The sequence below is a fragment of the Lynx rufus genome, unplaced genomic scaffold (genome assembly GCF_022079265.1).
Source record: "Lynx rufus isolate CCGP_SWC_20201006 ecotype Redwood Valley unplaced genomic scaffold, mLynRuf1.p SCAF_17, whole genome shotgun sequence".
Taxonomy (NCBI): Eukaryota; Metazoa; Chordata; class Mammalia; order Carnivora; family Felidae; genus Lynx; species Lynx rufus.
In genome coordinates, this window is record NW_025814831.1 from 862941 (window position 1) to 889837 (window position 26897).

A 26897-nucleotide genomic window follows, 5' to 3' on the forward strand; every position below is an offset into this window, starting at 1 on the left:
TGAGGCTGAAAGTAGCCCCCAGTGAAATCAATCCGAAAGGTAGGCACAAGTGCCTATGGATGTCTCTGGCATTCTGAGGAAGCCCGATGAGTATGAACCCCTTTTCTCCTTCTTTTCTCTATTTTTCAGTGAGTTCATCCTTCGATGAGGGTCTGCCTAGGATTTCCACTTTGGTTCTCCCAAGAACCTTCTAGAAATCCTGCAGAGTTGAGCCTGTGGAAAGTTAGGGACCCTTTTTATAAATATTTTTTACTATTTTTACAGTTGTCTAGAATATATTTTAAATCCTAATAGTGATATTAAAGTCTGTTTATTTTCTTCTGAATTGACAATATACAACTTTTTAATAGTAATTGATTAGGAAATTTTCAGAACTAAATAGTAACTGTTTCAGAAATTACTTTGGAATAAGAATTTATCCCATAATTCACCAATAGATGTAAAACACATGAAGCACATAACAGGACTTTCACTTCAGTTCATACCTAGAATCCTTTGGTTGGTGCAGATAGTCTTGTAAGTTGTACCAATGTGTCCCCATGAATGCACTTTGTCTCAAAGACACATGGTTACAAAAAGTATTAGACTGCCATGTGTACACATATTCTCCACGTTCCAGGGCAACCAGGTAATCATATTTTCCCAGCACCTCCTGAAATTCCCATGCAGCCACACTGCATGTTCCCAGCAAGAATGCGTGCAGGAATGTCTGGGAAGGAGGGCCAAACAGGTGCCCAGCCACCTGCTCAGTAAACTACAGAAGGATGCTAAGTGAGCTGTGGAGTAACATCAGCCCTTCTGTCTGTTTGGACACACGTGTTACAGATGCAGACCTATTCAGTTAACACCATACATGTGCTGGAAACGTGAGTTTGTCTTCAGGATAAAGTAAGAATGGGTCCTGTGGAGGATCTAGCACCCACAGGCCACACCCACTAATGGATGGGAGTCTACACACCAGCACACAACGATGTGGGCTTCAAGTATAGTGCTGGGTCTGAGCTGACAAGCAGAATGTGGCTGAACCTAGAGCCTACAAAGGTGAAGGGGAGGAAGAAATTCTCCACCAAATGTTCTTGTGGACCAAGAACTAAGTTCACATGACCTGGATTAACAGGGGAAAGAAACCAAAGTTCATTGTGTGTGCACAGAGGTCCCCCTAGATACACATTAACTAGATCAGAGAAGTGAGGGCCCCCTAAACTGACATTAATGAGCTAAGCAAAGTGAGTGCCCCCTAGAGTAATATTAACTAGATAAGTGAACTGTAGTGTGCCCCCTAGATTTACTAACTAGATAAAGTGAGTGCCCCCTCAGATATACACAAATCAGATAACCTAAGCAGATGCCCATTAGATTTATATTGACTAAATAAGTAAAGTGTAGCGTGCTCCCTAGATTTACATTAACTAGATAAGCTAAGTGAGTGTCCCCTAAATTTACATTAACTGGATAAGCAAGGTGAGTGCCCCTTAGATTTATATTACTTAGGTAAGTGAAGTGTAGCTTGCCCCCTACATATACATTAACTCCATAAACTGAGTGCCCCCTAGATATACATTAACCAAATAAGCAAAGTGGAGTACCCCCTAGATACCCATTAACTAGACTGGCAAAGTGACTGCCCTCTTGATTTATGTTAACAAGAGAAGCAAAGTGAGTGCCCCCTAGATGAATAGATAAGTGAAGTTAGTGACCCCTAGATTTACATAACTAGATAAGCAAAGTTTAACCTGCCCCCTAGATTTATATTAGCTAGAAAAGTGAAGTGAGCACCACCTACATATACATTAACTCCATAAGGGAAGTGAGTGCCCCCTATATATACATGAAGGAGGTAAGTGAGGTGAGTGCCCCTAGAATTATATTAACTAGATAAGGAAGAGAGTGCCCATAGATATACATATACTGGATAAGCAAAGTGAGGTTTCCCTAGATTTACATTAACTCTCTAGGCGAAGTGTTACCTGCCCCCTAGATTTACATTCACTACATAAGCAAAGTGAGTGTGTCCCCTAGATTGACATTAACTAGATATGGGAAGTGTAGCTTTTCCCCGAGATTTGCATTTACTAGATAAGCAAAGTGAGTGCCCCCTAAACATACATTAACCAGATAATTAAAGTGAGTTCCTCCTATGCTGACATTAACTAGATAAGCAAATTGAATGCGCCCTAGATATACATTAATTAGATAAGCAAAGTGTGTTTACCTAATGTGTCCCATAGATTTTCATTAACAAGATAAGGAAATGAGTGCCCCCTAGATTTACATTAACTAGATAAGTGAAACGAGTGCCCCATAAATTCACATTAACTAGGTGAGTTAAATGAGTGCCCACTACATAAAAATTTACTGGATAAGTGAATGATCCCTAGATTTACATTAACTACATAAGGGAACTGAGTGCCCCCTAGATTTACATTAACTAGATAATCACAGTGAGTTCCCCTAAATTTATTTCAACTAAATCAGCGCAGTGCCCCCTAGATTTAGATTAGATTTAGATTTAGATTTAGAACAAAAATGAACTATTGGGACTTCAGGAAGATAAAAAGCTGCACTGCAAAGGAAACAATCAGCCAAATTAAAAGGCAGCCAACGGAATGGGAAAAGATATTTGCAAATAACATATCAGACAAAGGGCTAGTATCCAAAATCTATAAATAACTCATCAAACTCCACACCTGATAAACAAATAATCCAGTGAAGAAATGGGCAGAAGACATGAATAGACACTTCTCTAAAGAAGACATCCAATTGGCCAACAGGCACATGAGAAGATGCTCAACGTCGCTCCTCATCAGGGAAATACAAATGAAAACCACACTGAGATACCACCTCACGTCAGTCAGAGTGGCTAAATGAACAAATCAGGAGACCATACATGCTGGAGAGGATGTGAAGAAACGGGAGCCCTCTTACAGTGTTGGTGGGAATGCAAACTGGTGCAGCCATTCTGGAAAAGAGTGTGGATGTTCCTAAAAAATTAAAAATAGGTCTACCCTATGACCCAGCAATAGCACTGCTAGGAATTTACCCAAAGGATACAGGAGTGCTGATGCATAGGGGCAGTTGTACCCCAATGTTTATAGCAGCACTTTGAACAATAGCCAAATTATGGAAAGGGTGTAAATGTCCATCAACTAATGAATGCATAAAGAAATTGTGGTATCTATTCAAAATGGAATACTACCTGACATGGAGAAAGAATGAAATGTGGCCTTTTGTAGCAACCTGGATGGATCTGCAGAGTGTTGTGCTGAGTGAAATTAGTCATATGGAGAAAGACAGATACTGTATGTTTTCACTCTTATTTGGATCCTGAGAAACTTGACAGAAGACCATGGGGAAGGGGACGGAAAAAAAAGTTAGAGAGGGAGGGAGTCAAACCATCACAGACTCTTAAAAACTGAATAAACTGAGGATTGATGGGGGGTGGGAGGGAAGGGAGGGTGGGTGATGGGTATTGAGGAGGGCACCTGTTGGGATGAGCATTGGGTGTTGTATAGAAACCTATTTGACAATAAATTTCATATTTACAAAATAATCTTATTTAATTGTCATTACTATGTTTTTTTTAGTTTTATGTAAATTTTTTCAAATTCTATTTTATTTCCATCATTTTACTTTAGTCTACAACAGTATATTCACTTTTTCAAATTATCAAATGATTTCTTTTTTTCTTTTCTTTATCTTTATTCTTTTTCATTTCTTTACTTTTTTCTGAAATACAGAACAAAAAATTCATATTTATTTTTAATTTTTATTAAAAATATTTTTCTTTAATCTTTTCCACTATATCTTTACTTTTGTGTATATTATTTTCAAATTCTATTTTACTCCCATCTACCCATTTTACTCTACTTCAGTGTATTCATTTTTTCAAATTCTCAAATGATTTACTTTGCCCCCTGTTTTTCCCCTAATCTGTCAAACCACTTTCATCACCCTAAAAAAACACACCTAGGATGTAGCATTAACTATTAGATTTGTGTGTGTGTATGTTTAATTTTTAATTTTAATATTTTTGTAATTTTATTGTTTTATTTCAATGTTTCTACTTCATTAATTCCTTTTCTCTCCTAAAAATGACAAAACGGAGGAATTCACCCCAAAAGAAAGACCCTGAAGGAACGAGAGCCAGGGATTTAACCAACACAGGTACAAGCAAGATGTCTGAACCAGAATTTAGAATCACGAAAATAAGAACACTAGCTGGAGTCAAAAATAGATTAGAATCCCTTTCTGAAGAGATAAAAGAAGTAAAAAAAAAAATAGCCAGAATGAAATTTAAAATGCTATACCTGAACTGCAATCACGGATGGATGCAGCTGTGGTAAGGATGGATGAGGCCGAACAGAGAATCAGTGATATAAACCTATAGGAAATAATGAAGCAGAAAAAAAGAGGGAGATTAAGGCAAAAGAGCATGATTTAAGAATTAGAGAAATCAGTGACTCATTAAAAGGAACATCAGAATCATAGGGGTCCCAGAAGAGGAAGAAAGAGAAATAGGGGTAGAAGGGTTATGTGAGCCGATCATAGCGGAAAACTTTCCTAACCTGGGCAAATACACAGACATCAAAATACGGGAAGCACAGAGGACAAGGGAAGACATATCAGGATTGCAGCAGACCTATCCACAGAATCTTGGCAGGCCAGAAAGGAGTGGCGGAGTCTATTCATTGTGCTGAATCAGAAAAGTATGCAGACAAGAATTCTTTATCCAGGAAGGGTGTCATTCAAAATAGAAGGAGAGATCAAAGTTTCCCAGACAAACAAAAATTAAAAGGGTTTTTGACCACCAAACCAGCCCTGCAAAAAATTTTAAGGGGGACTCTCTGAGGGGACAAAAGATGAAATATATATATATATATATATATATATATATATATATATATATATGTGTGTGTGTGTGTGTGTGTGTGTGTATCAATAGCAAGAAAGATTAGAAAAGACCAGAGAACACCATCAGAAACTCCAACTCTACAAGCATCATCATGGCAATAAACTCATATCTTTCAGTACTCACTCTAAACCTCAGTGGACTCAATGCCCCAATCAAAAGACACAGGGTAACAGAATGGATAAGAAAACAAGATCCATCTATATGCTGTTCACAAGAGACCCACTTTAGACCTAAAGACACCTTCAGATTGAACATAAAGGGAAGGAGAACCATCTATCATGCTAATGGTCAACAAAAGAAAGCCTGAGTAGCCATACTTATATCAGACAATCTAGACTTTAAAATACTGTATCAAGAGATGCAGAAGGGCATTATGTCATGATCAAGGGGTCTATAGACGAAGAAGACCTAACAATTCTAAACATTTATGCGCCAAATGGGAGAGCACACAAATATATAAATCAATTAATCACAAACATAAAGAAACTCACCCATAGTAATACCTTAATATTAGGAGACCTCAACACCCCACCCACAGCAATGGACAGATCATCTCAACAAAAAATCAACAAGGAAAGAATGGCTTTGAATGACACACTGGACCAGATGGACTTAACAGATATATTCAGAACATTTCATCCTAAAGCAGCAGAATATGCATTCTTCTCCAGTGCACATGGAACATTCTCCAGAATAGACCATATACTGGGACACAAATCAGCCCTAAGTAAGTACAAAAAGATTGAGATCATACTGTGCATATTTTCAGACCACAATGCTGTGAAACTCAAAATCAACCACGAGAAAAAATTTCGAAAGGTAAACAATACTTGGAGACCAAAGAACATCCTACTAAAGAATGAATGGGCTAACCAAGCAGTTAACAGGAAGTGAAAAAGTATATGGAAGTCAATTAAAATGATAACACCACAACCCAAAACCTCTGGGACACAGCAAAGGTGGTCATAAGATGAAAGTATATAGCATTCCAGGCCTTCCTAAAGAAGGAAGAAAGATCTCAGATACACAACCTAACCTTACACCTTAAGGAGCTGGAAAAAGAACAGCAAATAGAACCCAAAACCAGCAGAAGACAGGAAATAATAAAGATTATAAAAGAAATTAATGCTATCGAAACCAAAAAAACAGTAGACCAAATCAATGAAACCGGAAGCAGGTTCTTTGAAAGAATGAACAAAATTGATAAACCACTAGCCAGTTTGATCAAAAAAAAAAGGGGAAAGGATGCAAATAAGTAAAATCAAGAATGACAGATCACAACCAACACAACAGAAATAAAAACAATAGTAAGAGAATATTATGAGCAATTATATGCCAATAAAATGGGTAATCTGGAAGAAATGGGCAAATTCCTAGAAACATACACACTACCAAACTGAAACAGGAAGAAATATAAAAATTTGAACAGACCCATAACCAGTAAGGAAATAGTATTAGTAGTCAAAAATCTGTCAAAAACAAAAGTCCAGGGCCAGATGGCTTTCCAGGGGATTCTACCAAACACTTAAGGAAGAGTTAACACCTCTGCTCTTGAAGCTGTTCCAAAATATAGAAACGGAAGGAAAACTTCCAGACTCTTTCTGAAGCCAGAATTACCTTGATTCCAAAAGCAGACAGAGACCACACTACAAAGGAGAACTTTAGACCAATTCCCCTGATGAACATGGATGCAAAAATCCTCAACAAGATATTAGCCTACCGGATCCTACAATACATTAAAAAAATTATACACCAAGACCAAGTGGGATTTATACCTGGGATGCAGGGCTGGTTCAATATCTGCAAAACAATTAACGTGATTCATCACATCAATAAAAGAAAGGACAAGAACCGTATGATCCTCTCCATAGATGCAGAGAAAGCATTCGACAAAATACGGCATCCTTTCTTGATTAAAACCCTCAAGAAAGTAGGGATAGAAGGAGCATACCTCGAGATCATAAAAGCCATCTATGAATGACCCAACACTAATATCATCCTCAATGGGGAAAAACTGAGAGCTTCAATGTGCTTAGTGTTACTACAATAGTGAAGAACTAAGGTTTCTCTGCACAGCATTCTGGGGCCTAAATTCCTTTTTCTGGTGCTAAGGACAGTTCTCTCCTCCTGGTACAAAAAGGGTGTATTTCACATAGGAGATTTATATTCTGTTTAGGGAACAAAGGATGGTCAGTGCATCTCTGCACTGGCTGTTTCTCAAGCATGTTTCATTCCAGAGGCATATTTGGGGTGGCATATTCTGCTCCCCTCCACCATGTAATGCTGGAGTAGAGACACGGGAATAAATGTCCTGTGAGTCTTGACAGGAAACTCCCTGCAGGGCCGGGCCTAGACGGCAGGGGCCTTTCAGTACTACCCAGCACCAGGCTGATACCCCAGGTGAGTAGGTGCACAAGGGGTGAGGAAGGCTTTCCTGTCAGAAGCCAGTGTTTCCTTTTCCTGAAAGCAATCTAAAATAGCAGTAGATGAGGGATGCTAAAGGGTGTTTAAATATCCTGTTCCATCAGAGCATTTAATGAACTCAGGCAGTGAGAGACACTCGAAGACGCTGCTAGTCCAGGGCTTTTAGATATCTTCATCTAAGAGATGGAAACCAGGATGCATTTATTACCCCATTTTGTGCAGCAGTTTGGAGTCACGCTTATCCAGGAATAAGACGTTCAGATATCAGAGCCAACAACAGGTTCAGGTGGCCTCTGCCTCATTCAACACTGGTCCACAATGGGGAGAATTTTCTGTAAGGTCTTATCACTCAGTGGCAGGAGCTCAGTCTGCACACAGTTCAGAACCTGGCCAAGGACACATGTCCTCAAACAAGGATTAGACTGGTGCTCTCTGAGTCCCAATGTACACAGTCTCTGGGACCGTCTCCAGATGGTTCTGGTCCTATGTATGAAATACTCTGTCTCATGACTATGCAAATAGTCCTAAGAGCACCAGGTTAAGTATGGGTGTGTCTGTGCCCTGAGAGCATCACCGTACAACGCCATCCTCTACCGGAGACCCTGAGACACATCCCCTCACAATGGACTGGAGCTGGAGAATCCTCTACCTGGTGGCAGTGGCTACAGGTAAGGGTCAGCCAAGTCCCTGGACACAGGAGAGGACCAGGACCAGTCAACATTGATTTCATCCACTCTTGTCCCCTCTCTACAGGTGTGCACTCCCAGGTTTTGCTGGTGCAGTCTGGGGCTGAAGTGAGGAAGCCTGGGGCATCAGTGAAGATCTTCTGCAAAGCATCTGGATACAGCTTCACTGATTACTATATGCACTGGGTGCGACAGGCTCCTGCACAAGGGTTTGAGTGGATGGGAAGCATTGACCCTGAAGATGGTTCTACAAGCTATGCACAGAAGTTCCAGGGCAGACTCACCCTGACAGCAGACACATCCACAAACACAGCCTACATGGAGCTGAGCAGTCTGAGGTCTGCAGACACGGCCGTGTATTACTGTGCAAGGACACAGTGAGGGGTTGTCAGTGTGAGCCCAGACACAAACCGCCCTGTAGAAGAAGATCAGGACCACCAGGGGGTGCACACTATGCACCATTCTGTTTGTGTTCCCAGGAGCAGGTGCAGGTATGGGTTGCTGGAAGGTTTTGTGCCATGGCCTGGGACTTCCTCTCCATACAGCAGTTTACCCCAGGGAGCCGGTCTGGACACATGATTCTGTGCTTACCTACTTGGGTCTGGTTTACAAAGTTTGTTTTACTAGGAAAACTATAATTACATGAACAAGAGATAGCGTCTCTTACAATTGGTTACCCTTGTACTAAATATCAATGGTTTACACGTATCCTGATGCACATCAACTGAACATTTACAGGAGTCCCAGGAGCGCTCACTTTGCATCTAGGACCACAGGACCCCATAGCTCCTCGTTCTCCTCACCCTGCTCTTGTCCCAGTCAAACACCATGACACTTCATTCATGTCACTTTGCTTCTCATAACTTTATATGTGTTACAGTTTTCTTCAAATACTTGAAACTACAAGAGAAAAAGCATCTACATGTATTAGTCAGGAGAATCCTGAGGGACAGAACACATAGCACATTGGCTTACAGGACTAAATAGGCTGAGAAGTCCCATGATATACTATCGCATGCTGGATACCCAGTAAAGTCAGTGGTGTAATTCTCATCTGATTCCAAACTAGTGTCAAGTCTGAGAACGTGGGGACCTGATGGTTTAACTTTCACTCCAAGGGCAAGAGGAAGTCAATGTTACAGCTCAAGCAGGCACACAAGAAGTAAAAATGAGAGAATTTGCTTCACTTTTATTTTTATTCTATTCATAACCTTAATGGATTGGGTGATGCCCACTGCCCAAGACACCAAACGCAAGAACACAGTGCACACAGCACTCACCACAAACCCTTCCTGAAGCGCCAGTCTCCGTACAGCCTATGAACTCTTCTTAATGTAGCCATAACTCTCAGAAGCTGAAAACATAACAGGTTTTCTAAAACACAGAAGAAGACTGAGACCTAGACAATATGAGAATATGGAGGAATCCATCCCCAAAGAGAGAACAAGAAAGGATCATATCCAGGGATCTAAACAAAACAGATATAAGGAATAGGCCTCAAACAGAACTTAAAACAACAATAGTAAGGATAATGGATGGGCTTGAAAACAGCATAGAAGACATCAAGCATATGCATACCACAGAGATAAAAGACATAAAAACTGGTCAACGGTGAAATTTAAAAATGCTATGAAAGAGACATGATGCTTACTGCACATAATAATGGGTGGAAGCAGCAGAGGAATGACTAAGCGATATAGAAGATAAAATTATGGAAAATAAAGAATCAGAAAAGAGAGGGTAAACTAACTTCTTGGGTTATGGATGTAGACTTAGAGAACTCAGCCACTCTGTACAGTGTAGTAACATTCCTTTCATAGGAGTCCCAAAAGAAGAGAGGGGAAAAGGGACAGAAGGTTTATTTGTGCAAATTGTAGCTGAAAGTTGCCCTAACCCAAGGAAGGAAATGAACATCCAAATCCAGAAGGCACAGAGAACTCCTATCAAAATCAACAAAAGCAGGCCATTACCAAGATAAATCATAGAAAATTGACATAATATAGAGATAAAGGAAAAATCCTAAAAGCAGCAAGAGAATGGGAAAATAATAGGCAGGCAAGAATACTTTATCCAGGAAGTTTGTCATTGAGAAGAAGGAGAGATAAAGAGCTTCCCAGACAAACAAAATCTAAAGGAGTCTGTGACCCCTAATCCAACCCTGCAAGAAATACTAAAGGGGACTCTTTGAGTGCGAAAGAAAGACCAAAAGCAACAAACACTAGAAAGGAACAGAGAAAATCTCCAGAAAAAAAATTACTTTACAGAAACATTGTGATAACACAATTACACTAATATCATATCTTTCAGTAATCACTGTGAATGGAATTGAACTAAAAAGCCCAGTCAAAAGACACAGGGTATCAGAATGGATTAAAAAACAAGATCCATGTATATTCTGCCTGTAAAAGACTCCTTTGAGACCTAGAGATACCTGTTGATTGAAAGTGAGGGGTTGCAGAACAATTTATCATGCTACTGGACATAAAAAGAAAGCTGTAGTACCATATTCATATCAGGCAACCTAGATTTAAAATACAAAGACTGCAAAAAGAGATGAAGAAGGGCATTATATCATAAAGTGACCTATCCAACAAGAAGCACTAACAACTGTAAATATTTATGACCACAGATTGGGGCACTGAAATATGTAAAGCAATACTGACAAAAAAAACTCATTGATAATAATACACTAGTAGTAGGGGACTTTCACTTGTAAGTCGGGGATACCCCACTTACAACAATGAACAGATCGTGTAAGAAGAAAATCAAGAAGGAAACAATGGCTTTGAATGACACAGGTGCAGATGGACTTAACAGATATATTCCAAACATTCCATCTTAAAGCAGCAGGATACATTCTTAACGAGTGCACATGGAACACTCTCCAGAACAGATCACACACTGGGTCATAAATCAGCCCCTACAAGTACAAAGATTGAGACTATGGCATGCATTTTTTCAGATCAGAACACTATGAAACTTGGAGTCAACCACAAGGAAAAATTTGGAAACACCACTAATAGTTGGAGTAAAAGACCATCGCGCTGAAGAATAAAGCGGTTAACCAGGAAACTAAAGAAGAAATAAAAATACATGGAAGCAAATGAAAATGTTAGCGTTGACGGTCCAAATCCTGTGGGATGCAGCAAAAGCAGATTTAAGATGGAAGTATATAGCAGTACAGGCCTAACACAATAAAAATAAAATTTTAAACACACAACCACTTTACACCTAAAGAAGCTAGAAAAGGAAGAGCAAAGGAAGCATAAAGTCAGACGAGGAGGGTAAACAATCATAGAGTACCTATAAAAGGCACAGAAAGAAACAAAAACAGTAGAACAGATCAACAAAACTTTTAGGTTGCTTTCTGAACGAATGAATAAAATTGAAGTTCCTGGACCAGATTATTCAAACAGAAAAGAAAAAGGACCCAAAGAGACAAAATCATGAATTTCAGGGACAGATCACAACCAACACCAGAAATACAATCAATTATAAGGGAATATTATGAAAAACTATATACCAACCAATTAGGCCATCTGGAAGAAATGAATAAATTCCCAGAAACATGTAAACTACCAAAATTTCAAGAGGAAGAATTAGAAAAGGAGAATTACAGACCAATTGCCCAGGTGAACACGGATGCAAAAATTATTAACAACATACTTACAAATTGAGTCCAACAGTACATCAAAAGAATCATTTACCAGGGTGAAGTCGGATTTATTCCTGGGGTGCAAGGATGGATCGATATTAACAATCAATCAAAGTTATACACCATATCAATAATAGGATAAGACGCAAATGATCCTTTCAATAAATGCAGAGAAGCATTTGATAAACTACACTATCTTTTCTTGATAAAAACCATCAAGCAAGCAAAGATAGATGGAAAATTCTTCAACAACATAAAGGCCATATACAAAATTCGCACTGTTCACATCATCCTCAATGGGGAAACACTGAGTGTTCTCCACATATGGTCAGGGACATGACAGGGATATCCACTGTCATTAATTTTGTTCAACGTAGTACTAGAAGGCTTAGCCTCTACAATCAAACAATGAAAAGAAATAAAAGGCACAGACATTTGAAAGGAATAAGTCAAACTTTCACTCTTTGCAGATCACATGATACTCTATGTGGAAAATCCAAAAGATTCCACCAAAAGACTTCTAGGACGGAGACAAAACTCAGAAAAGTTGTAGGATACAAAGACAACATCAAGTTATTGCACTATATACATACACCAAAAATGAAGCAGAGAAGAGAGGCTTTAAGGAATCAGTCCGATTTACAATTGCACCAAAAATCATAACATACCTAGGAATAAACCTAACCACAGATGTTAGAGATCTGTATGCTAAAACTATATAAAGCATATGAAGCAAATTACACAAGACACAAGGGAAGGGCATTCCATGGTCATGGATTGGGAAACAAATATTGTTAAAATACCAATACTACCCAAAGCAATCTACACATTCAATGTGATCCTTACGAAAATAACACCAACATTCTTCACAGAAAAAGAACAAAGAATTTTAACATTTGTATAAAACCAGAAAACACCGAATAGGCAGAGCAATGTTGGAAAAGAAATCCAAAGCTGGAGGCATCACAATTCTAGACTTCAAGCTGTATTACGAAGCTGTAATCATCAAGAAAGCATGGTACTGGCACAAAAATAGACACATACATGAATGGGACAGAATAGAGAACCAGATTTGCTGAACAGTCTGTTCAGCAAAAGGTTCTGGGAAAACTGGATAGTAACATGAGGAAGGTTGAATCTGGAACACTTTCCTACAGCAAACACAAAAATATATTAAAAATGGATGAAAAACCTAAATATAAGACCAAAAAGCATCAACATCTATAAGAGAAAACAGGCAGAAACCTCTTTGACCTCGACCTCGGCAACTTCTTAATAGACATGCCTCTAGAGGCACGGAAAACAAAAGCAAAACATGAACTATTGGGACCTCATCAAGATAAAAAGCTTCTGCACAGTGAAGGAAACAATCAACAACACTAAGTGGCAACTGACAGAGGAGTGAAGATATTTGAAAATGACATACGTGGTAAGAGTTAGTATCCAAAATCTATAAGAACTTAACAAACACAGAAGAACAAATATCCAGTGAATGGTCAAAAGACATGAGCAGACACTTTTCCAAAGAAAACATCTGGATGGCTAAGAGACACATGAAAAGATGCTCAACATCACTCATCATTGGGGAAAAACAATTCAAAATCATGATAAGATACCACCTCACACCTGTCAGAATGGCTAAAATGAACAATTCAGGAAACAACAGATATTGGCAAGGATGTGGAGACAGAGGAACCTTCCTATACTCTTGGTGGGAAGGCAAAGTGGTGTGACCACACTGGAGAAGAGTTTAAAAAGTTAAAATAGAATTACCTTATGTCCCACCAATTTCTCTACAAGGTATTTACACAAAGGACACAAAAATTCCGATTCAAATAGCTAAACAGGTGATAGAGATTATGTAGGTCACTTGTTGTGATGCGCACTGGGTGTTAATGTATGTGATGAATCACTAAATTTTATTCCCAAAACTAAAACTACACTACATGTTAACTAACAAAGATGTAAATAAATAAAATCTTTAGACATTAAAAAACAGGGGAAATATCTTTTCCCATTCCGTTGGTTGCCTTTTGGTTTTGCTGGTTGTTTCCTTTGCTGTGCAGAAGCTTTTTATCTTCATAAGATCCCAGTAATTCACTTTTGCTTTTAATTCCCTTGCCATGGGGGAGGGGAAGGTAAAAAAAAAGAGGTTAGAGTGGGAGAGAGCCAAAGCATAAGACACTGTTAAAAATGAGAACAAACTGAGGGTTGATGGGGGGTGGGAGGGAGGGGAGGGTGGGTAATGGGTATTGAGGAGGGCACCTTTTGGGATGAGCATTGGGTGTTGTATGGAAACCAATTTGTCAATAAATTTCATATATATATATATATATATATATATATATATATATATATATATATACAGGGGAAAACAAGGAAGGGGACAAATTATGTTACAAATGGTCATAACCAATGGGAACTAGGGCAGTGAATCTAACTACTTGCATTTACCCATTTTATCCCTAACTGGTAGTGGACATTAATTAACAAACATACTCATGATTCCCAATGTTGGTGCCACGTGAGTTGGAATTCAAACCCCAGCTGCCCTTCCCAGCTCCTCTGTGACCACATCTCATGGGCAGTCTGTCTAGACAGCTGGCATCTATGTATTGCCTGTGTGTAGACGTCCTTGCTCCTGGACCAGGCTCATTCACCCAGGTCTGCTGGGTACTCAGAAAGCACAGACTAGTGTCAGCTGGCATTCCTTGTACTTCCCATTCCTCACTAGGGAACAAGTTCAGCCTTGAGGATGCATGGTTACCATGTGCTGTTCCACTGGTCTACACCACCTGACACCACCCATGTATTCCAGTTCTTGCTTCTGAAGGGAATTTCCAAACAGATGACAATTTCACTAGTGATTTACACCAAAAAATAATTGGATCCAAGTGAGGGCACAATATTGGATTTTAGCTGCATGTTAAGGGGATCTTTGCTTTCATCTTAGAAGACAGAGAAGAGGTTTATACCAGAGACAAGGTCACAAGGACGGATCCTCCCAGAACCAGCAGTGGACCATCGCCTTACTGAGAGAGGGTACATTTCACATACAATAGAGGCTGTGAATGTATAACAACTGGAGGGAGTGACCTCAGAGGGTGGAGGGGCCACAGGGGTGGCCGGAACTTCTCTTTACCCTCAGGTGAAGGATCTCCCGAGTCATGTCACTTGTCTACAACACAGTCAGGTTTGAGGGTGGCTGTGGTTCTGGTCTTATATCCCAGAGCCCAATTTGTAGGGCTGCCATCGACCTCCACTGGCTAGTGTCCAACATCGTACGATCAAGGCTGCAGAAAACAGGATGCATGTCAGGCCCAGAAGTTCTCTCTCAATGGCAATGACTCCTTTATGTGTCTTTCCTTGCTGTTATCTGTCTTCACGTTTATTTCCTTACTGTTTCTCTTCACCTCAGAGCATTTGGGGGATATCCATGCATATCCACCTGGGTTCGGTTAGACACTCAGACCCAGAGGGAGACATGGACTTCATGCAAGAAAGTGTCTGTGCCTGGTGATGAGGGGTTTCATCCCACAATTCTCAAGGTATTCCCTCCCACAGATGTGCTGTCTTCAGGACCCACTCATCTTCAGTTCCGAGATGGACATTTGGTGACTGCCCATCTGTGTCCTGAACTCCATCCCCAGACTCATACACATGGCAGTAATATCAATGTCTCAAAATTAATCTCATGTGACAAGTCCCTTTGGCCACATAAGCTATTCTACACAGGTTCAAGAATGACATAGATGACCACAGTCCACACTGATGTCAGGGAAAGTTCACCTCCATCCCACGTGACACTCACATTACCACACCCCCAAATCCTCCAACATGTCAAATCATTAAATATTAAGTCAAGTCCAAAACGTTCCTAAATTTCACTACCTCTAAAACCCCAAATCTAACCACGTAGCTTGGGTAGGATGAGACTGTGGTACCTTCCATCCTGGGGTGAAACTCTCTCCATCAGCCGACCTGCATTTCTAGAAAACCATTTTTGTTCTTCTGAATGCTTCTGCATGGTAGCCATAACATAACAGGTACTGACATTCCTATGCCAGAAGAAATACAGTGTAATTGAGAAGTGCATCACCAACAAGAAACAATTTGATTATCAATCTGGGGAAACCCGTTAGGTTCAAAGACAGAATGCTCTGAATCCAGACTCCAACTTGTCTCTGGGATTCACACTTCCTTTTTTCTTCAAGGTGGTACATGTCTGAAGCTGAGCACATTTATCCCAGTTTCATGAAAGTAGAATTTATGTGCCCAAAAATCTTCTTTTGTTCTCTCGATTATCAAATGAAAAGTTCTTCTGACTCTTGCCAGCTGATAACTATTCAAGATTGTTGCTCACCAATGATTAAAGGAAATGTAACTGTATATTTATAGGGAAGAAGCAGAGTGAAGGGTTCAAAGATGGAAAATATGTAGGAGGAGACATCCTGTGAACAGAAGGGTCTGCAGTGCTCATGATGGAAGGGTCTCACCCTTGCATGTTGCATAAATGGGGAGGGGAATAAAGGAGTCACTGTATCTCTGCAGGGGTCTGTGAAACAACAGGAGCACGGGGACCACCGGGGGCAATCACAACCACCAGGGGGAACTCAGAGACCAGGGAGCTCATGATCCAGGACGAGAGATTGGTAGAGGACTGGTCTCCTCTCAAGGGCTTTCAGATCCAGGCTCTGCACACTTATTCTGACATGAACACAGCAAAGACTTTGGAAAAGCTGTGGAAACACACAAGTGTCCTCCCTGTTTAAATAAACCATGATAATGGGAATACGCAAATTTTCCCAGGGTCAGGCACTGGGATAAATATATCTTTGATCATTCTCACATTAACAAGAGTTTAGAAGAATAATGATCTCCATTCCATAGATGAAGAAATATTTTTAATTAACATCATCCTTCCTGATCTCAGGTGTTTTGCCTTCAACATGTTTTAATAAAATTCAACCATTTTAACGTTATTGAGGCTTTCTTTTTTTAATGTTTATTTATTTTTTTGAGAGAGAGAGACAGACTACGAGCGGGCAAGGGGAAGAGAGAGAGAGAGAGGAGACACAGTATCAGAATATGAAGCAGTCTCCAGGCTCTGAGCTGTCAGCACAGAGCATGACACAAGGCTCAGACTCATAAACTGTGAGACCATGACCTGAGTCAAAATCGGACACTTAACCAACTGAGCCACCCAGGGGCTCCATATGGAGGGTTTCCATTGATGTCCACATAGAGTTCATGTGTAAATGACCCCTTGTGTTTGTAGAAAACCCCTGGCATCTCCAGGAGCTCTGTGAGTCTCTGTCGAGGCTTCTCACTCTCTCCAATTTGTGACACAATAGACCTGGCTTCCATCCATCACTCTCCTGGAACTTCTAGAAGGTCAGGAACCCGCAAACCTCACTGGGATGTCCAGCCTTGTCATGCATGTGGTTCAGGAGGCCGGTGGGTCCCCTGATGGGGAGCACACATTCAGATACTGGGACTACTCTCACCTCATACATGATCTTGGACACTCACATATTCTGTCTCTGCTGCAGTGTATCTGTTAACCTGTACATTGGTGGTATACTGATTCTTACCTCCAGTGTTTGGGTGCATATGCGAAAATAAGGATTATCATGGGTACTTATAATCACTGCAGCAAAATCACAAATTAATGAATCACAATGTCCTGAAAGATATTGTGACACCAAACACTGCCCCATCCCTTACACCTGCCAGGGGTCACTGGCTTCTTGAGGATTCTATTGCAAAATATGCTATATTGTCAAAGGACATCTGTATGCTGATTAAACCCTCCCATCCCGGAAACTGTAGCTGGGTGAAGAGCCCCAGCCCCTAAGTGTTCACATTCAGTGATCAGAACAGAACACAGACATCTCACCATGGAGTTTGGGTTCACTTTCGTTTTCCTTGGTTCTATTTTAAACAGTAATTCATGATGAACAAGAAACACTGACTATGTTAGTGGATATGAGTGAGAGAAACAGTGGATGTGTGACATTTTCCTGACTTGTATCTGTAGATGTCTTGTGTGACGTAGAGCCGGTGGAGTCTGGGGGAGACCTGAGAAGCCTGGCAGGGGAGGGGGTCCTGACACTCTCCTGTGCAGTCTCTAGATTCACCTTCAGTAGCTAATTGATGAGGTGGGTCTGCCAGACTCCAGGGAAGGGGCTGAATGGGGGTCTACATATCTGTATGGTATAAGATAAGGACCAAATGTCCTTATTTTACTCACTGGAATTCAAAACCATTTGTGAAAGAGGCCATTTTTTTCCCTAATTTTAATTCCATGAAATCTCGTGGAGGATTTGCTGACTGCATCCAGACACATTTCACTCTGGTCGCTGTAATCTGCTCCACTGGTCTGTGTGTCTGACTCTGTGCCAGCAGCACAGTGTTATAGACAATGTACCTCTGCAATACACTTAGAAAGAAGGATGTGTGCTGTCTCCAGGTTTGTTCTTCTTTCTCAGGATTGTTTTCTCACTTCTGTGTGCTTTGTGGTACCATATAAATAAGAATTTCCCAGATACATTCATTGGCATTTTTATTAACTCAATTAATATTAGAAATTATTAGAACAGATAAAAGGAATAAAAAGTGTAATAATACAAAAAATTAACAAATTGAAATGGATATCTGGAAAGCTAAATGCAATTGAAAAAGCATCTCTACTAGGAAAATAGGTAAAACTCAAACAGATACAATCAGAATTAAGGAGGGGACATAACTGATACCAAAGAAGGGAAAAACAATAACAGAAAATGCCTAGATAATTATAGACCCATTATTAGATAACAAAGGGCAACTAGGCAATTTCCAGAGACAAACAATCCACAAGACTGTACATGAAGAAATAGAAAATTAACAGAATGAAAACAAATAAAATTCAATCTATAATCTAATCATACACCACCCCAACAGAAAAAAAGTCAGCTTAGTAACACAGGGCTTTATCTATGAATTGTATCAACATATAAAAGAGACCTAATGACAATACCTCTCAGACTCTTACCCAAAACTGAAAAGAAAGGAATATGCCCAATTCATCTACAAGACCAACCTTACTTTGCTGCAAAATTGAAAGACACCGTAAGAAGAGAAACTAAAGGCCAATATCTCAGATGGACATACATGCAAAACTCCTAGCATAGTGAATGCAACAGCACAATGAAAGGGTCATATGTGAAAATGCAGTCACATCTGTTGATCAGCTATATCATCATCTATTGATACATATAAAAGTAGACAAAATTCAACAAATTGTCATTATGAAAAATCTCAGCAACTGAGGGAAAGGAAGAAATAACCTCCACAAAATCGTGGCCATAGATGAAAAGCCCACACCTGACAGCATATTTAACAGTGAAACACTGAAGCTTTTCCTGTCACATTAGGAGCCGGGCAAGGATGCTCATTCCCTACACAGGTATTCCACATGGTAACATGAAGACCAGTAAAATATGGCACCCAATGTATGTCATCTTGTCACATTGCTTATTTGGAGGAAAGTCACTTGAGTAACAGCTAGTCTAAGGAAACTGTGACCCTTCTTTGTCCCCCTGAGAGCAGGAAATAAATCTCTCCTGGGAAACGTCTTCCCCTATACCAGAATGGAAGAACCATCCTTAGCACCAGAAATGGGAACTTAGCACCAAGAAGGCTTTGCTAACAAACCTTGTTAGTTCCTCACTAATTGACTTGCCCAAACCCAAGTTAACTCTGTCTTGTTAACTCTTCACAAATCCATTGTTTTTTACTCTAAAAGGCACAAGTGCCACCTGCTTTCTTCATTCTCCGGGTGTCATATTATTAGGAAGCTTGTGCACATGCAAAATGAAATTTATTCTCTTCTGTAGATCTGTCTTATGTCAATTGAATCCTGAGACCAGACAAAGAACACAGAAGCAAAGAAGGAAAAAGCTTGCTGCTCCTACAAGTTGCAGATGTACCCATAAAAATTAGGTAAGAAAACGAAATAAAGACATGTAAATCAGTAAGAAGAAAATTATTTGTTTGAGAATCACACGAACTTACATATAGTGAAACCTTAGAAACTCCACAAAAAAAGTATTAGAACTAATAAACTCAGGAAAAGTTCAGGGTACAAATCAACATACAAAAATATGTTGTATTTCCACACACCAAAAACACAGTATATGAAAAACCTAACAAAATCACACAATTGAAAATGGCACAAAATGGAGCACCTGTGTGGCTCAATCCGTTAAGTGCCTACTGTTGATTTTGGCTCAGGTCATGATCTCATGGTTCCTCAGTTTAATTCTAAGTCAGGGTCTGCAATGATTGTGCAGAGCCTGCTTGGGATTCTCTGTCCCCTTCTCTCTCTCTGATCTCTCTCTCCTTCTCTCTATCTGTCACACAAAAATAAACACATATTAAAATTATATGGCACAAAATAAAGTACTTATGATTAAATTTCACCAAAAAGTAAAATGGCATACCAAACATGACCTGCTGGGAGAAAGACATGTAAAATGTCAAACACAGATGAAAAGATAACTGTGTTCACAGATTAGAATTATTTATACTGTCACAGTCCCTTCTGCAAGATGTGATCTAGAAGTGCCTCTCAAACACTCGTTTTAAATTTGAAACAAATCTAAGTCTGGAGCTTGATATATAGTCAGAGGATATGCAAATAGGGCCCTCCCTGTGCTGTTTAAACCAGTCCAGCTCCAACCCTGCAGCTGGGAGAGGAGCCCCAGCCCCGGGAGTCCCAGGTGTTCCCATTCTGTGACCAGGACAGAACAGACACCTCACCATGGAGATTGTGCTTGGCTGGGTTTTCCTGGTTGCTATTTTAAAAGGTAATTCATGGTGAACGAGAGACACTGAGTATGTGAGTGGACATGACTGAGAAAGAGTGGATGTGTGACAGATTCCTGACCAAGATGTCTTGTGTCTACAGGTGTCCAGTGTGATGTGCAGCTGGTGAAGTCTGGGGGAAACCTGGTGAAGCCTGGGGGGTCCCTGAGACTCACCTGTGTGGCCTCTGGATTCACCTTCAGTTATTATGCAATGAGCTGGGTCCGCCAGGCCCCAGGGAAGGGGCTGCAGTGGGTCGCATATATTTATACTGATGGAAGTGGCACATACTACGCAGACTCCGTGAAGGGCCGATTCACCATCTCCAGAGACAACGCCAAGAACACGCTGTATCTGCAGATGAACAGTCTCAAGACCGAGGACACGGCCACATATTACTGTGCAAGAGACACGGTGAGGGGACCTCACTGGGAGCCCACACACAAACCTCCCTGCAGGAGGGGATCAGCACCACCAGGGGGCGCACACTATGCACAATTCTCCTTTGTGTTGCCAGGAGCAGGTGCAGATGGAGGTTACAGGCAGGTTTCCTGTCAGGGTCTGGGGCTTCCTCTCCACACAGCAGTTTCTCCAGGGAGCCTCTCTGGTCACAGGATTCTGTGTTTATCTATTAACTCTCTGAATTAGCAACTGTGTTGTCATAGGAAAACTACCCTAACATGCACAAAGACACAGTTGTTTGCATTCCTTACTCCTGTCCCTCAGTATGAGTGAATTGCAGACTTCCTGGCGCACAACAGCTGAACCTTTACAGGAGTCCCAGATGCACTCACTGTGCAGCCAGGCCTACAGGAGCCCCCAGACCCCCATTATCTTCACCCAGCACTTGTCCCAAACAACGTGACACTTCCCTCCTTGCATTTGCTACTTGGGACTTTAAATGAGCAACAGCTTTATTCAATTCCTCTAAAGAAGAGATAATTCATCTCCATGTATTAGTCAGGATTCTCCCAAGGAACAGAAACCAAAGCACATTGGTTTCCATGACTAAATACATTGATAAGCCCCCACATTCCACTCTCACATGCTGGAGACCCTGGAAAACCAGTGGTGTAATTCTCATCTGATTCTGAACTACTTTCTAGTCTCAGAACGTGAAGAGCTGATGATGTAACTCGCAGAACAAGGGCCAGAGGAGACCAATGTTCCAATTCAAACAGGCACATGGGAAGTAAAACTGAGGGAATTCCTCCTCCTTCTGCATCAGTTTCTATTCAGAACCTTAATGGAATGGGTGATGCCCAAGCAGACAGAAACCATGGATAGAAATGCCAGTCTCTTCTGGAATACTTCACAGACATCCACAGAAACAGTGGGGAGTCTGGGCACCCATGATGCAGTCAAGATGACACATAAAGGTAATCATGACAAGTCAACCTCCTGTAAATGTGCAGTTCAGAGACTGAAGATTTAGAAGTCCATGCCATGACTGGCATGGAGCCTGGTGGGCATAGCTGTGCTTCTGTGGAGAAGGAGGGCAGAGTCGCATAGGGAGAATTGTGGTCTGAGAATCCCTTGGGAGACTTGGGGAGAGACAGTTCCCTTCTCGGGGTGCATTTCATAAAGGGTGTATTGCCTCTCGTGGGGCAGGAGAGATGACAGGCACCATTGCACTGCCATGGTCATTAGCATAGGAGCCTCTGCTGAGAGCAGCTAACTGAATACTGCCTTCATGTTCTTCCTCACCATGAACTCCAAGCCCCTAGTGTTCATGCAACTGCCCTCCTGGGATAAACAGTTCTAGCCACAGCACAGTGAGACCCTCTCCTAGAGGATCAGTGGGGTCCCAGTCATATTGCGTTCATATAATTTGGAGTTTTCAAACCCAGCTAGAGCTCCTGAGTAAAACATAAGACCCCTGTGCACAAGGTGGGCCAATGGTTTGGACACAGACAGGGTGAAAGCAGGGTTCTGATGGAAGCCTGGGACCCACAGGTACAGATTGTTCTCTCTGTGGGAGGGCTTCCTGAACAGGGGAGGCTGGGAACTCCAACTCAAGGGACTAGACAGGGAGCTGATGCCAATATTTCCTCCCACCAATCAGCATGGACAGAATTCAGTGAGCAGCACAGCACCTCCCAGTAGAAGCTGAGCCACTGACACCAAGCTATACCCACCCCCCTTGCCTTCCTCAGGTGCTTCTTTACTAGAGAAAGAGGGCCTGGAAACCAGATCAGCACCGCGCCCCTCCCTCAAAAGACGACATATACCCACAAAGGCACCAAGTCTACTGACCATATAGTGAGGCATAGCTTCACCTCTAGGGGAAATAGGAATTAGCCTCTTTTAACAGGCAGAATAAACTCACCTGGTTAAAACTCACAACATTGTGGACAATGTCTAAACACTCATCACTGGAGACAAGGAGAAACTCTGCAGAGGACTTAGCTGAGGGACAGAGCAGCCAATACACGACAGCACAGTGCACACAGAATGTGCAACAAATGCTTCCTAAAGTGTCAAGCCCTCAACAGCAATTGAACATTTCTCAATAAAGACACTACTCCAGAAGCAGAAAACAAAACAGGATTTTCTAAAACACTTAAGAAAGCAGAGACATAGACATACACCATGATGGAGGAATTCATCCCAAAAGAAAAAACGATAAAAGGTCATTGCCGGGGATATTATTAAAGCACATATAACTAATATGCCTCAAACAGAATTTCTAAAAACTCTCACAAGGAAATAGAATTTTTCAAAACTATCATAATGATACTTGCTGTGCTTGAGGCAAGCATAGGAGACATGAAGGAAACCCTTACTGCAGATAGAAATGACCTAAAACCCAGTCATGTTGAAATTTTAAATGTTGTAACCAAGATGTTTCCACTCTCCACAGACTAAACCCTACAAACTCGGACCCCTCTGAATGGAGAGTTGTTGAGGCCATAATCTCACATGTGTTCTGACAGGAGCCGTTCCCTCCACTGTCCCTGGCTCTGGCTCTCTCCTGCAGGTGAGGAGGAGTAGGTTAGGCATCCTCCACTGAAACCATCTGTCTCCTGCACCTGACTCTCCCACAACATGAGGACCAGAGCTTCCTCACCCTCATCTGTAAATGATGTCAGCTGTACCAGAACAGATTTGCACCTTGGTTTAGTGGATTGCTCCAGCTCCCCCCTGCCCTGGGCAAAACTCTGCAGCTGCAGGTGGGGACAAAATAAGGGCTCAGTTTAGGGGTGAGTGGCAGCTGCACTTCTTTGAGGCTTGCTTGTCCTGGTGGCACGAGACCCCTGCCGTACAAGTCAGGTCTGGGGCGATCAGGCTCCCAGCATCCCTAGTGGACTGTGCCCAGGGCAGAGTTTCCATCCTGGGAGTGGGGCTGCAAACAATGAGTGAGTCCCACATCTCAGTGGCACCTGCTGGGGCTTGGCCTCAACAGCAAACAGCTTAGGGTCACTGACACCCTGTCCCTCTGGGAAAGAGTCCTCTGAACAGGAGCTGGTCACCAGGAACCCTGGTATTGGTTGCAACAGTCTGGAGGGGAGGTTGCAGCCAGGCTCAGTGGCACATGCCTATAGTCCCAGTTACTTGCACTGGAGTTTCTACTTGCTGATCTGGGGTGGGAAAGGAAAAGAACATACCTTGGTTCAAATATTCTAGGTATTCTTTCTGGTAGTATATTTTCTGTAATAAATGCTTCTTCATGGGCTGTATGCCAACATGGCAATTTGCAGGCACTGTAAATACATTATTTGAGATTTTATTCATATTCCACATTGTAAACATTCAATGCAGTATTACTTTCAGGTGTAAAATATAGTGATTCAACATTTCCATACAACACCCAGTGCTCATTATGACTGCGGCCCTGCAACCCCATCACCTACTTCCCCAAACCTCCTCCCACCTTCCCTCTGGTAACCATAAGTTTGTTTTGTATAGGTAAGAGTCTGTTTTGTTGGGTTTATATGTTCCATGGGTTAAGCCTAAGACTCTTGATTTGGGTTCATGTCTTGACCTCATGGATCCTGAGATCAAGCCCCATTTTGGTTTCTGCACTGACAGCAAAGAGACTGCTTGGGATTCTCCTTCCCGCTTCCTCTGCTCCTCCCCCCATTCTATCTCAACATAAATTTAAAAACATTGAAAAAAGTTTATTTCTTGGTGTAGCTCTTCTCTCTTCTTTGTCCCATTTCCCATTTGAAGCTTCTTAAATTCTACATATGAATGAAATCATATATTTGTCTTTCGCTCACTTGTTTCAGTTAGCATAATACTCTCTAACTCCATCCATATCATTACAAATAGCAAATGTCATTCCTTTCAGGGCTGAGAAACATTCCAGTGTATGAGTGTGAGTGTGTGTGTGTGTGTGTGTGTGTGTGTGCAGATATACCACATATACTTTATCCATTTATGAGTCAATGCTTACTTGGACTGTTTCCAGAGCTGGGCTGTTTTTGATAGGGCTGCTATAAACATACAGTTGCAATCCCCTTTAACTTAGTATTTTTGTATCCTTTGGGTAAATACCTAGTAGTTCAATTGATCAGTCATAAGGTAGTTATATTTTTAGCATTTTGAGGAACGCCCATGCTGTTTTCCAGACAAGCTGCACCAGTTTCCATTCCCACAAGCAGTGCACAAGTGTTCCTCTTTCTCTGTAGCCTCACAAACACCTGTTGTTCCTTGTGTAGTTGAGTTTAGTCATTCTGACAGGAGTGAGTTGATATTTCGTTGTAGTTTTGATTTATATTTCCCTGATGATGAGTGATGTTGAGCATCTTTTCATGTGTTTATTGGTCATCTGTATGTTGCATTTTGGAAAGTCTATTCATGCCTTCTGCTCATTTTTTTAACAGGATTATTCAGTTTTGGAGTTGAATTTTATACTACATACAGAAAACCTGAAAAACTCCACCAAAAAAAACCCCATTAGAACTGATACAATAAACCAGTAAAGCTGCAACATACAAAATCAACATACAGAAATTTGTGCATTTCGATACAACAATAATGAAGCAGGAAAAAGAGAAATCAAGGAATTTATCCCATTTACAATTACACCGAAAACCATAAGATACCTAGAAGTAACCCTCACTAAAGAGTTACAAGAGCTTTACTCTGAAAAACCTGGGACATTTATGGTACAAATTGAAGAAGACACAAAGAAATGGAAAAATATTCCACGCACATGGATTTAAAAAAAAACATTGTTAAAATGTTGATACTACCCAAAGCAATCTAGACATTCAATGCAAATAATTCAATGCAAATGTCCCTGTCAAATAATACAAGCATTACTCACAGAGCTAAAACAAATAATTCTAAAATTATCATGGAACCACAAAAGACCTTGAACACCCAAAAGTGATCCTAAAAAAGAAAAAAAACTGGAGGCATCACAATTCTGGGTTTCAAGCTATATTACAATGCTGTAGTCATCAAGACAGTATGGTCCTGGCACAAAAAGAGACACATAGATTAATGGAACAGAGTAGAAAACCCATAAATGGTCAACTAATCTTTGACAAAACAGGAAACAGTATCAAATGGAAAAATGACAGTCCCTTCAACAAATGGTGTTGGGAAAACTGGACAGCAACAGGAAACTCTAATGAAACCAGACCACTTTCTTACAATATACACAAAAACAAATTCAAAATGGATGAAAGACCTAAATGTGAGACAGGAAACCATCAAAATCCTAGAGGAAAACACAGGCACCAAACTCTTTGACCACGGTCAGAACAACTTCTTACTGGACATGTCCCAGATGCAAGGGAAACAAAAGCAAAAATGAACTATTGGGACCTCAAGGTAAACAGCTTCTGTACAGCAAAGACACAATCAACAAAACTAAAAGGCAACTAACAAAATAGGAGAAGATATTTGCAAATGGCATATCAGATAAAGGCTTAGTATCCAAAATCTATAAAGAACTTCTCAAACTCGACACTGAAAAAAACAATCTGGTGAAGAAATGGTCAGAAGACATGAATAGACATTTTTCAAAGAAGACTTCCAGATGGCGAAAAGACACGTGTAATGAGGCTCATTGTCACTCCTTGTCAGGGAACATAAATCAAAACCACAATGAGATAACACCTCACACCTGTCAGGAGGGCTAAAATTAACATGGTGGGAATGCAAACTGGTGCAGCCATTCTGGAAAATAGTGTGGAGATTCCTGAAAAAAATTAAAAATAGAACTATCCTGTGATCGAGCAATTGTTTTACTAGGTATTTATCCAAAGGATACCAAAATGCTGATTCAGAGGGGCACATGGACCCCAATGTTTACAGCAGCCCTATCAACAATAATCAAATTGTGGGAGAGCCCAAATATCCATCAGGAGATGAATGCATAAAGAAGAGGTGGTAAATATATACAATGGAATATTAC

The 26897-nt window shown here is 40.9% G+C and overlaps 1 gene segment (V, D, J or C); it reads left to right on the top strand.

The window, feature by feature from the left end:
* The first annotated feature begins 7896 nt into the window (after nucleotides 1–7896).
* Nucleotides 7897–8403, top strand: LOC124512447 (immunoglobulin heavy variable 1-46-like). The segment is given in 2 exon segments: nucleotides 7897–8004; nucleotides 8090–8403. Coding segments are annotated over 2 exon segments (360 nt in total).
* The last annotated feature ends 18494 nt before the right edge of the window (nucleotides 8404–26897 follow it).